Raw genomic sequence first — 11,817 nt, 5'->3', positions numbered from 1 at the left:
GAAAATAATAATTTTAATGTTGTAATAATTTCAGGACATTTATGATGTGAGAGGTAAAAAGGGTATTGATGAATAAACGTTAACTGCCGTTTCAGCTAAAACACTCAGAGGTTAAAATGTCCGTGGCAGTGTTATACACCGTGACCTATACACTGTACACCAGCATGAATGGACAATGTCTGTATGACCCGGTAAGAGAGGATGGTGATGCAATTCGTATGTCGCTGGCTCGGGTCCAGTATCATATATATACAATGGTATGCTGCAGGAACGAAACTCTCGATAAAATCTATTGTGTTTGTCCATAACAGCGGTTGTGTACCACTTCATACATGTATAGCAAGCACTTTGTTTGTGTTCCAATCAGCCGGGTAGTCAAAGTCACTGCTCCACTCTACTTAAACACATATTTCTTCAATTTTCGTCGAATTGCTTTGGCCAACATGAATTCTGCTGTTTTCATCTCGTTGGCGTTGGCATTTTCAGGGACGCTGACTTTCATTTCATGTGCCGTGGTTGTGATGCACCAAGATTTACTAGGTGAGTGAATTTTACCTTTCCTTATGTTTTCCCGAATGCAGACTTTCACTTTCAATTACCATAGAAACGTCCGCCTTCCCGATTGCATTTCGACACAGTCATCGAAGGGGCATTTGGCTTGCAATGAAGACATTATTGTAAAAGAGATAAGCCTAATTTTATCCGTCGGTCTCGAGGTCAATAATGTGCACGCTGAAATTTATAACACCCGTACGGCTGTGCCTGGTTTTTGTTGTTTTTTGTTGTTCGGGGGTGGTTTGTTTTTGTTCTTGCCTTTATTTGATTATTTTGGACCATTGCCTATAGTAAGGAAATAATGCACCGCGCAAAACTGTTTAAATTGCCAGTCAATTTGAATATATTAATGCGTAAATGTTTTGAAATCGTCCTTTTTATCCTCACAGTAGAGTCTAATGTGTCAACTCAAAGTCAACTTGTATTCTGACAAATACAAGTAGATGTATATCTGTTTGGGGAACTTTTTAGTAGACAGAAAAAATGCTCAATGAATATAACGATAACTGGTGAGATTAAACTTATCCGGCTCTCAGTGACGTCGGGCCTTTGTTTATATTTTTGTGCACACGCGTATAGGTGTTTTCCTTTCTTTTCGCCTAATACACCAGTACAAAGAAATAAGACTGCTTTTCAAATCGTTCTCTGCCAAACAATCAGGTGGGAGTCACGAGAAAATCACAAAGGCGAAGTCACGAGTTTCCATATATGTCATGAAAGGTTAAAATTAGACTGCGCAATTTCTTTTCGCTATCTCATCGCCTGGTCCCTTTCACAGTCCCAGTTTTCGGTTGTGAAAAAATGAATCTTTATTGGGGATTGAGTTAAGCGTGACCAATTTGTGGACGAAATGAGGGCCTACGCCTTAATGGAGACATTCGTTCAAGTCTTTACGATAGCTGCGTATGCGAATAAAGCATTTTGCGTGGGCGAGGTTTGATTTTAAAGGTATAGTAGACTCCTATGCGTAACGCACCATGTCAGCACACCATTGACCTGCTGCATGTAAAACTGCAAGACAATGCTATCGCGACGTTGGGCCATTAACAGTTAAGTCGGTAAAAGAAGCTCTGTCGGAAAATGAATTTAAAAAGCGGTGTCACCAGGCTTGATTTCAATACAAGATCGAGAGCGTATTTCACGAGGTCATTGCCTCCAAGTTCTGTAACAACATCTGCAGACTCATCATTTTTCCATACGTTTTCACAATGAAATAATGTTGCTTCGTTCTTTCTTGCCACAAAGCCACTTATGTTTGTGTGTATTTGAAAAACACCTGTCCCAGAGGAGTGTTTCAGGAATCTGAGCAGAAAAAAAACCCCGACGCTTTAGTCTGAGTCGACTCCTTGCGTTTTTGAAGACTGACAGTCATAAAATCAAACGGGTACTAATGTGTAACCTTTCCACGTATTAAACCCCAAAGAAAATACGGGGGAAAACCGATTTTTCTTGTGATTTTTTCTCTTCGTTCGCTTTCCGTTCTTCACTTGAGATGATAAAGAAACGGCAGTAATCCCCATATTCTTAAGGGGACAATGAATTGGTCATTTTGAGTTGACAGAATATATTGATTTAATTGTCATGTGCCCGGAGAAGACAGCGAGATTTATTCTAACTGTAAACAAACAAAAGTCAATCACTTTACAATGAACTCCCTCCCACAAGTGGTAGATCAGAAAAGAATTGTAAATGTTTGAGAGTTCAAATATCTGTCCCCGAGGCGCATTCTACCTTAATGCTTTTTTTGTATTTAAGTTGTTTTATTGGCAACATTTTCTTTAGTAACAGTAACTTAAATTAAAATGAAGTACAGTGCTTAGTTATCTACAATTTTGTGTAAAATTGAAATCCATTTGCTGCATTGTCTCTCTAATTTGTCTTTTTCTAGAGCTATTTCATACTCTAGATGGTAGTTGAATTTCACTTGCAAAATAAATACTGCAAAGTGTGGTTTACTCTGTTTCATTTTCATGGCATAGATGTGTCTTTTGGCCAACAGTAGCAAGTGATTATGAATGTCAGAGCAACCGTCCACACCAAAGAGCACTTCACTTAAGTTATGTCTCGTGAACAAACTGAGAGATTCCTCGAAAAATGTGTGAAACTCGTTCCAGGAGGTCTCAGTGAATTTACAGGTGTAGAAAAGATGATCTAGTGTCTCGTTGCTGTTTTGGCAGAATGAACAGAGCGGTGATTGGTCCATGCCTCTTCTAGATAGATCGTAGTTTGTGTACAGAATATGATGAAGAAGTTTGAACTGGAATTCACGTGTTTTTGTGTCTATGGCTACCTTAAATGGTAGACTATATATGGGAGACCATGGTCCAGTAAAATCATATTTTCTTTCATAATAGCGTTCATTAATTGGACTTAATTCCTCTTTACTGTAAATGGCATTTCTGATGCTCTCCCTTGTAACTTTGTGGGAGGGTTCTACCTTAATGCTTTGTAAATCCGTACTTTGCAAACTTTTCCACCATAAACCAGTCAGGTTATGAGGATTTAAGACCAAAGGATGCCGTGTAGCAATCCGACGAAGATATCACAGAGACATGTTGAAATGTCGCATGGAGAATGTCGCCGACACCATCAGTTTAATGACTCAATAATAATGATCAACTTTGAATTTCAGTGAAAAGCGAAACAACAAATGCCGGGCATCCACGTGTCTCCATTGACCTAACCGTCTTCAACGACATGACCCACGAGAGGGACGGTCAGTACACTGTCTCCATATATCAGGGGATGAATCTGTACCAGGCTATGTTGTTATTGCAAAGGGAACAACCGGGCAAGTTCTGGTAAGGCATTTCGAACATAAATAATTTACATTAGGAAGAATCGAATGCTCATCGGCCCCTTAACCCTTTCAGTGCCAAAGTCGATTTTTGTTGCATTTATAAATGTAGTACAGACAATTTTTTTTAATTTTATACAAGTTTTGTTCAGATTTTTTCCTAAATTTTGATCAAAAACTGTAGCCAATTAATGTTATGTCCATTTGATCCAAAATTATCAAAAACATTACAGAAAAAAATCATAAAAATGGGAAAACTGATACACAAAAAGTTGGTGGGAAAAATTACAGCACTCAAAGGGTTAAGTAGAATGTGCCTCGGGAACAGATATTCGGACACTCTGACTTTACGATATTCTTTCTATTCTTTTGACTACCACTTGAGGGGGCTCATTTTGTAACTTAAGTTTTCACCGGCTTAGTTTTGCAAAAAAGCAAGAATTCCATTTTCCCTCATTACGATTACACAGGTATGGCGGCCATTTCAATATGGAACATCGGCAAATATTGGGTATTAATTTGTTTCTCTAGCGTGGTGACCCCATATTTTTCTTCTTAATTTGGTAAGAGTCCGGTTGAAAGTTTCATTGAGAAAAGTTTGAGCGAAAGTTTGAGTCTTTCAATTTGGAGATGCATACTACCTTAGCTCGCAAAGTTTCAGTTTAAATGTATTTACGCTGATATTGCCTGTGTGTTTCTGCTTTCAATTCTGTCTGCAGGCCTTTAATTAGTCATTTTTGCGTGTAACGTTGTCGTAGCGTGGGTCAGTATCGGGTATTTCGCCATTGCACTTGATTCATATTTTTGACGTGTAGAAAACAATAGACTACAATTTTTACCTCAAACTTTCCAAAAGCAAAATTTCAACCATTTTCTTACCTAATCAAGAATAAAAATAAGGGGTCACCAGCAAAAGTTGGTACCACAGAAACAAATTACCAAATAATATAGGCTATAACTCTCCGTAAAATAGTTTGTTTACATCCGATAATCGTTAGGTCAAAGGTCAAACAGGCGCGTCGCGCGTCTCCCGTATTCGGGACTCCGCGTACTATACAAAATACGGAAAGTTATTGGACGGTCAAACTCCCATAGGTTACGGCAGTAGGTGTATAATATATACTGATATTTGTAATTCAAAATATGCCGCCATTCCTGTGTCATCTCGATAGGGCAAAAATAACATTCTCGATTTTCGCAAATCTAAGTGAAAAATTTATTCTCCACAACCTTCAAAATGAGCCCCCTCGAGTGGTAGGCCAAAAAATATTGTAAGAGCTTGAGAGTCAAATGTCTGTCGTCAAGATGCATTTTACCTCAAGTTACTTTACGGTACCGCCTTTCAGTCTCAAACTCACGTAAAACGTGCAAAACGAAAATTCTGCACGCTAGTGTAGGTCCTTGAAATATCCACGTATAGAGAAGATGCATGATCAGCACAAAGTAGGCTGGTTTTCGAAAGTGGCACACTCACTTTTGACTAACAGGGTTGTCTTTGCTTATCCCGTCAGTTTCAACGCCACCTACGACGAGGAGTATGGTCACTACATCGAAGGAATCAATGGTGTATTCGCTAGCACAGAGGACAAACTCTTTTGGGGACTATATATCTTCAATGTGTTTTCAGACAAAGGTGAGAATAGACTTCCTTCGTGACAACAAGACCGAAGAAAACTTATCTATGGATCTATAATGTCGTGCTTCTAAAAGGTAGATGCTTGCCCGTATGTAGCGCAGTGTCAGCCAGTTCCACTGACTGGCATGCAGACATGCTAAAATATGTCATTAAAACATTTGTGCTTTCATGAACTTTCACAAAAGACGCAGTTCAAAGGTCATTCTGAAATCTATATCCAAACAGTCGGTTCTCCAAACAAGAATTCAAGATGAAATGACCAGAGTATTATTTTTGTGATTACAAAGGAACGAGCGAAAAATATATATACTTACTCAGCAGTTTTTTCTCAGTGGTGTTGGTTCATACAATGTCGTGCACCGTTCTTGATTGATCAGCAACTCTTCCTTATCTTCAAAACTTTTGAAAATAATTTATTAAGGTTACAATGTTTTTTCTGTTTTAATCAAGAATTGAAATTTGTTACAAAGCAACGGGGGCTCCAAAAAATCAAAGGCTTTAAGATGTATTTCTTTGTGATGTATATTTAAAAGTAAAAAATGGAAACACAATCTTTCTCATGATCATATTTCTTTTATAATCACTGGTACCTACATATAAAATGATAACGAAAATGACTATTTTGAACTTTGATGTAGTCACCGCCTTAACAAGTGGAACTCCCATAGCTTTCACTTCTCAGAGACAGCGTTCATTACTCTAACTGTTTTATCTTGAAATAAACTTCTTCATATTCATCACTGTAACTCTGCCAGAACAACTTAGAAGAATGTGCAAACATATTTGAACACCTTTATCATTAACTAAGTGGGGCAGAACGCGCCTCGGGGCAGATACTTGGACTAAGTTTTTTACAATATTCTTTTGGTCCAGTGATTGTGGGGCACACTTCAAAGCTTATGGAGTAAATGTTTTCACCGTATTCGTTTTTCAAAAATCGGGAATTTCATTTTCCTCCATGGAGATAAGGCAGGGATAACGGCCATTTTGAATTTGATATTTCGGTAAATATTAGGTGATTTGCTTCTTAGTACAAAAATTTGCAGGGTGACCTTCGACTTTTATTCTTCATTTTTAATGAGAATGGTTGAAAGTCTGCCCGAAGAAAGTTTGAGCTAAAGTTAAGTCTTTCGTTTCGAGGTGATGGTGAAAGTCTGCTCAAGGAAATGAAAGTTTGAGCAAAAGTTAAGTATTTTGTTGTCGAGCCGAGAACTACCTTAATTAAGTCTATTAACAGTTAGTGCTATCAACGCAACACCTATGCAGGCGTATCTCGCATTTCTGTCAAGATTTATAGTTTACCTTAATCCGTTCACAGGGGTTGATTCGTACTATCCTCAAGATGGCGACCACGTGATTTGGAAATATATGAAATGTAAGCAAAACATGCTTGTATACTTAAACGAAATAAACAGGATATTGAGGAATTGCTTCGAAAAGGGATAAATCCTCGCTGTTTACTTAGATTAAACATTTCTTTCTTACCAACATTGGCGACTTAGACAACAATGTGCGATGAAACCGCAAACAGAATGAGAGTACCTTCATTGCTTTGTTCATCTACTTGTGTCACCTTTGTTAAAGTGCGGCATGACAAAATTCCTCGCCGTCTTGTCATCTTTCAAGTAGTAATATCATTTCCCTCCTATCAGTGTTTAGGTATGTGTATCAGTTCATTGGTTCGCAGCGAAATTTACAATGTATTTATTTCAGATGTATTTAAACGACCCAACAAGAATTGCTGTAAAGTTTTGAACAATCGACAAGTCAAAATAATTTAAAAGATTGTAATAAAATGCGCATGCCCGGATTGTACTGTCTGATACAGTGACAATACAGAGATGAATCTTTGGGTTCACCGACGACTGAGACGTGACATTCCAAAAATTATTAGGAAATGTCGATTTCTTTCAAAAAAACTCAGCTGAAAACTTGTGACCAATGTGGCACGATATCCCTCCACCTTTACTTTTCTAGACTTTTCTGCTGATGTATCCGTCATCGATACGATACACGGCAACGGAACTCTTGGCAGCTATCATCTTGATTACGTCAATCTTGGTACATCTCTCTATCAGATGATGATTCGGCTGGAATCTCAAAGTCAGCATGAGTTCAAGTAAGTGTTAAAAATGATATTTACATCGTTTATTTCCGTTTTGATATACATGTACTATGTGAAAATAAACTTAGATGAATTCTCAGATAATACTCAGATGAACGGAGTGAATGACACATTGAATAAGATATGTTTTATAAACACGTTGCCTTCCTGGGTCCGTTAACATGTGGAGTCACACACAGTTAATCTGGCAGGAAAGTAGTGGTTGTCGGCATGTGAGAGAGAGAGAGAGAGAGAGAGAGAGAGAGAGAGAGAGAGAGAGAGAGAGAGAAGAGAGAGAGAGAGAGAGAGAGAGAGAGAGAGAGAGAGAGAGAGAGACAGAGAGAGAGACAGACAGACAGACAGACAAGACAGAGACAGACAGACAAACAGACAGAGAGAGACGGACAGACAGACAGAAGACAGACAGACAGACAGACACTACAGACAGACAGACAGACAGAGACAGACAGAGATAGACACAGACGAACAGACGGACGGACAAAAAGATAGACGGAGGATAATTTATTTACGTTCAAGACGATTTTCTACATTGTCACATTTTCTCCAAATTAAATTCACGTCGACAAAAATAAGAATAATTTGACGAGTATTTATCGGACGTTATAAAACAACCATAATACAATATATGTTTACTATTATTATGACATGCTTTGTTCAATATTCAATTTCGTTAGTTTTGTGACGAGTGTGTACGCTAGACTTGGCCACTACATAGAAGCGATCCAGGGAATCTGGGGTGACTTTGACCAGAAACTTTACTGGGCAATTTACAATCACGATGACCTCTTGGACAAAGGTAAAATTCTTCTTAATGAGCAGTAAAAGCTTAAAACATGAACACCGAATCACGAAGTTCAGTATAAACTTCAGAAGTATGCAGAATATGGTCAAAGGTCAGAAAAAGAAAACGTCGTTCTGACTTACAAGAGCCAACGATACAGAAACAGAATTGAATGCTCCTTGCTCTCCAATGTATTTCGTCCGATTGATAAATCGTAGAATGTTAAACAAGTTGTAGTCGCCAGTATTTTGTTCTTTCAACGTTTTTAAATATTCCATCATTTTGCTCAGTACCCTGTCACATTCGAGGTCATTTTTATGGTCGTTTCTGTTTAATTATCAATATAGGTGTTGATTGTTTCATACCCGATGAAGGAGACCACATCAAGTTCAAGTTCATGACCTATGAAGAGAATTGAATGCGACAAGTTGTAACCTCATCGACAGTCCAAGATGGATGCCGATAGGATCATGGGTTCTTAAAACTTACAGTACTATCTTCTAGACAAATATACTCTATGGATTTTATGGCCATTCATTCAAGCTTAGGATTGCACTATACGTTTATGTAGTCCGCCAAAATCTAGTGCCCCAACGATAAACACTGGTAAACAGCAGTAACTTTACATAACTTATTAGTTTGCCTTATACAATATAAAATGCGCTGTTGCTTCACATTCAATTATAGCACAGGGTATTGCAAGCAATATTAGTCAAGAAGTTATGAATATGATCAATAAATATCATGTATTAAACTGTCTTTCATTATACAAGCCTTACCTGTGTATTGTGTGCCTATTACTTTACCCTAGCTATGTCTGTATATAGTATTTCAAAGAAAACAGCTATGTTTATCGCCCTCCCTAGCTAATCCCCTTCATTAATTTGTTCTGCCGATCACCAACGTGCGAGCTTATCGCCCTGACCAAATAACTCGTTAGCAGCTCATAAGGTAGGGGACAAATACCTGGCCTCTCATATTCTTACCTTTTTTCTGTGCTTATTTTGAATCGTTTGGGGTAAGGAAAGTTTTCTTGGTTTCGTAAAAATAAAAAAAATATTTTTCCAACTGGGGTAGCAGCCTTTTTCAATTTCAAACTTCGGGAAATATCGGTCAACATTAGTTTATTTGTTTCTCTAGTAACACCATTGCTCGGCGACCCCTGATTTTATTCTTGATTTGTTGAAAAAATGGTTGAAAGCTTTAATTAGGAAAGTTTGGGCAAAAGTTTAAGTCTTTCAATTTCGAGGGCCGTATAGTGTATCTTGAAATTATCTGTTATACATGTATAAAACGCTTTGCAAAAAGTAAGGTCCGTGTCAAAAGGTAGAACACTATCACAGTTTTCATTATAGGTTCTGTCATGTCTTTTGCAGCAAGGTTAAAGTCTATTGTCGAAGCTATTTATAATCGATCACGTGTGCGCAGAATGCGATAAAATGCAACGGTACGTTTGGACGTGACAAATCGTAAACTCAATTCATCGACAGCAAAAAATAAAGACCAATTGTGTGATATTGGCTTTAGAATCAGTGACGTGATAATGATCTTGGTTTCATGTGACGTCATCAGTATGAATAAACCCCTCTGGCGAGGGGATTTCTTATCTTTCTCAATTTTATACGTCGACAAAATATGGAGTCTACTCTGACATCTTTTATTATTATTAATAATATTATTTCTCAACTTTTTAAAGCTAAAAACCTGGAATACAGAGTCTTTACGAACTCAAATGTCCAGGTGCCACACTGTTCATCCCAGGAGTATATCAGATCTGGTAAAATGCACCATACTGCTGAGCTTGTATGCATTTACACAATGTTCCACCCGTAGTAAAATAAAACATAGGCGTGGGTATGATACGATAGGTATTGATGTGGTTTTAAAATCCACTTATACGCACATGTGACTGGTTTGCCAGTTCCAATCCTGGCAATGGCCACACTGCAGGATAGCAAATCTTCTGTGGCCTCCCTCTCTCAACAAAATCACTGGCTACAAAGTATAGCGTTCCGACCTACTGCTACGTGCAATCCTTGACATTGGAGCAGGGGCAGTTGGGAAAAAGTCGTCGTTATTTCGGTTGCCGTAAAATATCACGGCTGGAAAGGCTAGAGAGTCAGTTATAAACTTCAGTAAAACTATTAAAATATGAAAGTAGTCAACATTCTCTTGTGGAATAAAAAAATAGACATTTGGGCTCAAAGGCATTGCAGAGTTATAGCCTGTTGAAACTTTTGAAAAACTGACCAAATGAGAAGAAGGGAGTCCTTAGTGCATTAACTATGGTAGAGGTCCCCTAGTTTTTGTTAAATGTTTGAAAAGGAAAGTCATTATTTGTTGTTTTTCAGGAAAGTTTGACAAGGCAGTGCTTGCATTCAGAGTGAGTGACTGCCGCGTAAATGCATTTTTAGATTCTTTGAGTGTCAAAGAGGTGTCAAAAGTGAGATTAACCAAAAGACTGCTCTGTGACTTCAAAAGAGGGGTGCAAATATGGCTTGTTTTCAACATTTTTGACAGAATAACAGTTTTCCTACATAATTTTATGCCAATTGAATCCAACCTATAAAATGAGATATGGACATGGAATTTTTACAACCTACTAACAAGGTTACAGACAAGATAGCTATGGGATAATTTTGCTATATTTGAAGTACTTTTTGAAAAATCACATTTTGAAATTTAAAAGAATTTTTAAATATTTTTTTTGATATGTAAACCCCTGTAAAATCATTAAAACAAATGTTATTTACAAATCCGCCGTACACATCTTACAATTAATAGTGTCAACATATTTATAACTAATTTGGTAATATTAAGTACTATCCAATTATTATTAAATTCAAATATATAAAAAAATACGAAAAATAAATTTTGATATTTACTGGTGTCATATTTCAAAATCATGGCTTCAATATACAATTTTTATATTCTTTGGAGAAGTATGACGTAAGGGAGTTAACCTGAAATTGAACTAAATATCTTGATTCTAACACTTGAAACTTGACATTAACTCTGAGAAAAGAATTGGTGCACCCTTTCCAGCCACCATAAGGCCAAAAAAATAAAATGTTTGTTTCTCACCCTCGCGCGCGTCGTCAACCTTTTTTCTGCTCGAGGAAATAAAAAAACACGGAAAAATACCCGACGATAGTGCATAACACAGTGCTGTATAAAAGAGAACTGTAAAAAAATAACTGACACTAACATTCCATTCAAAACTGTACACATATGTCACTGTTAATTAGTGTCAAAACTATGCATTGCTGCACTATTGCTATAAAAAATACTAAAGCAACACTGCTGTGCATCCCTTGCTGTTTTCATTTTGTTTGTTTTTTGCGTTTTTTTGCGTTTTTGCGTGGTTGAAGAATAAAAAAATGAGAGGGAAAAAGAACCGCGTCACCGCATCATTTTTGCAATATGTCTAGGATGGGAACAAACTTTCAATTTTCTTGGCCTAAACACCAGTTTGGTTAACCTGAACTTCCAATTGCTTAAACATCAAATAACAACAGTATTATCAGTTATCATTCTTTTGATTGTCCAAATATCTTCATTTTCCGCAAAATGATGGGTCAAATGTGAATAGGGTTGTCAACAGATACAATTACACAGTTTTAATAATTAGGCCTACCAGTAAAATGGGCAACTTGAAAGGAGCGGAGGCAGTCTGCCGTGTCTACAGGGATATTCGAGAAAACCCGTGTTTGGGCGATAGACTGTTAATTTTGATAATGTGATATAATGTGCAAATCTGTAACAGCCCCACCCCCAAGTTATTGTGAAACCTGCACCGAGCACCTGCCTTGTCATTCAGAACGCCGGGCGAACGGGCGGGGACCTGTGGAGCGCCCGCAGGCGAGGCATTTAAAACATACCATGGGCATACATTGTGTTGTGTACTTGGGCATGTAGCCGTG

At 37.7% G+C, this 11,817-nt stretch overlaps 1 protein-coding gene across 1 annotated transcript; it reads left to right on the top strand.

Annotated features, from left to right (window-relative positions):
- The first annotated feature begins 291 nt into the window (after positions 1 to 291).
- On the top strand, positions 292 to 11,282 carry LOC139133320 (uncharacterized). Its single transcript, XM_070699896.1, has 7 exons — positions 292 to 540; positions 3,188 to 3,356; positions 4,864 to 4,985; positions 6,307 to 6,363; positions 6,966 to 7,107; positions 7,788 to 7,909; positions 8,242 to 11,282. Exons 1-7 carry the CDS (start codon positions 333 to 335, stop codon positions 8,310 to 8,312), a joined length of 891 nt encoding a protein of 296 aa, XP_070555997.1. The 5' UTR covers positions 292 to 332; the 3' UTR covers positions 8,313 to 11,282.
- The last annotated feature ends 535 nt before the right edge of the window (positions 11,283 to 11,817 follow it).

Source organism: Ptychodera flava, chromosome 1 (genome assembly GCF_041260155.1).
Source record: "Ptychodera flava strain L36383 chromosome 1, AS_Pfla_20210202, whole genome shotgun sequence".
In the NCBI taxonomy this organism is placed as follows: Eukaryota; Metazoa; Hemichordata; class Enteropneusta; family Ptychoderidae; genus Ptychodera; species Ptychodera flava.
Note: the sequence above shows the minus strand (reverse complement) of the source record. Positions and strands in the feature narration are given on the sequence as shown.

Bases quoted from the DNA above. Each gene is read 5' to 3' on its own strand.
- LOC139133320 (XM_070699896.1), top strand. From the start codon at position 333: ATGTATAGCAAGCACTTTGTTTGTGTTCCAATCAGCCGGGTAGTCAAA. The intron at 7,108-7,787 runs GTAAGTGTTAAA...CAATTTCGTTAG, and splicing joins CAAAGTCAGCATGAGTTCAA to TTTTGTGACGAGTGTGTACG. The intron at 7,910-8,241 runs GTAAAATTCTTC...TTATCAATATAG, and splicing joins CGATGACCTCTTGGACAAAG to GTGTTGATTGTTTCATACCC.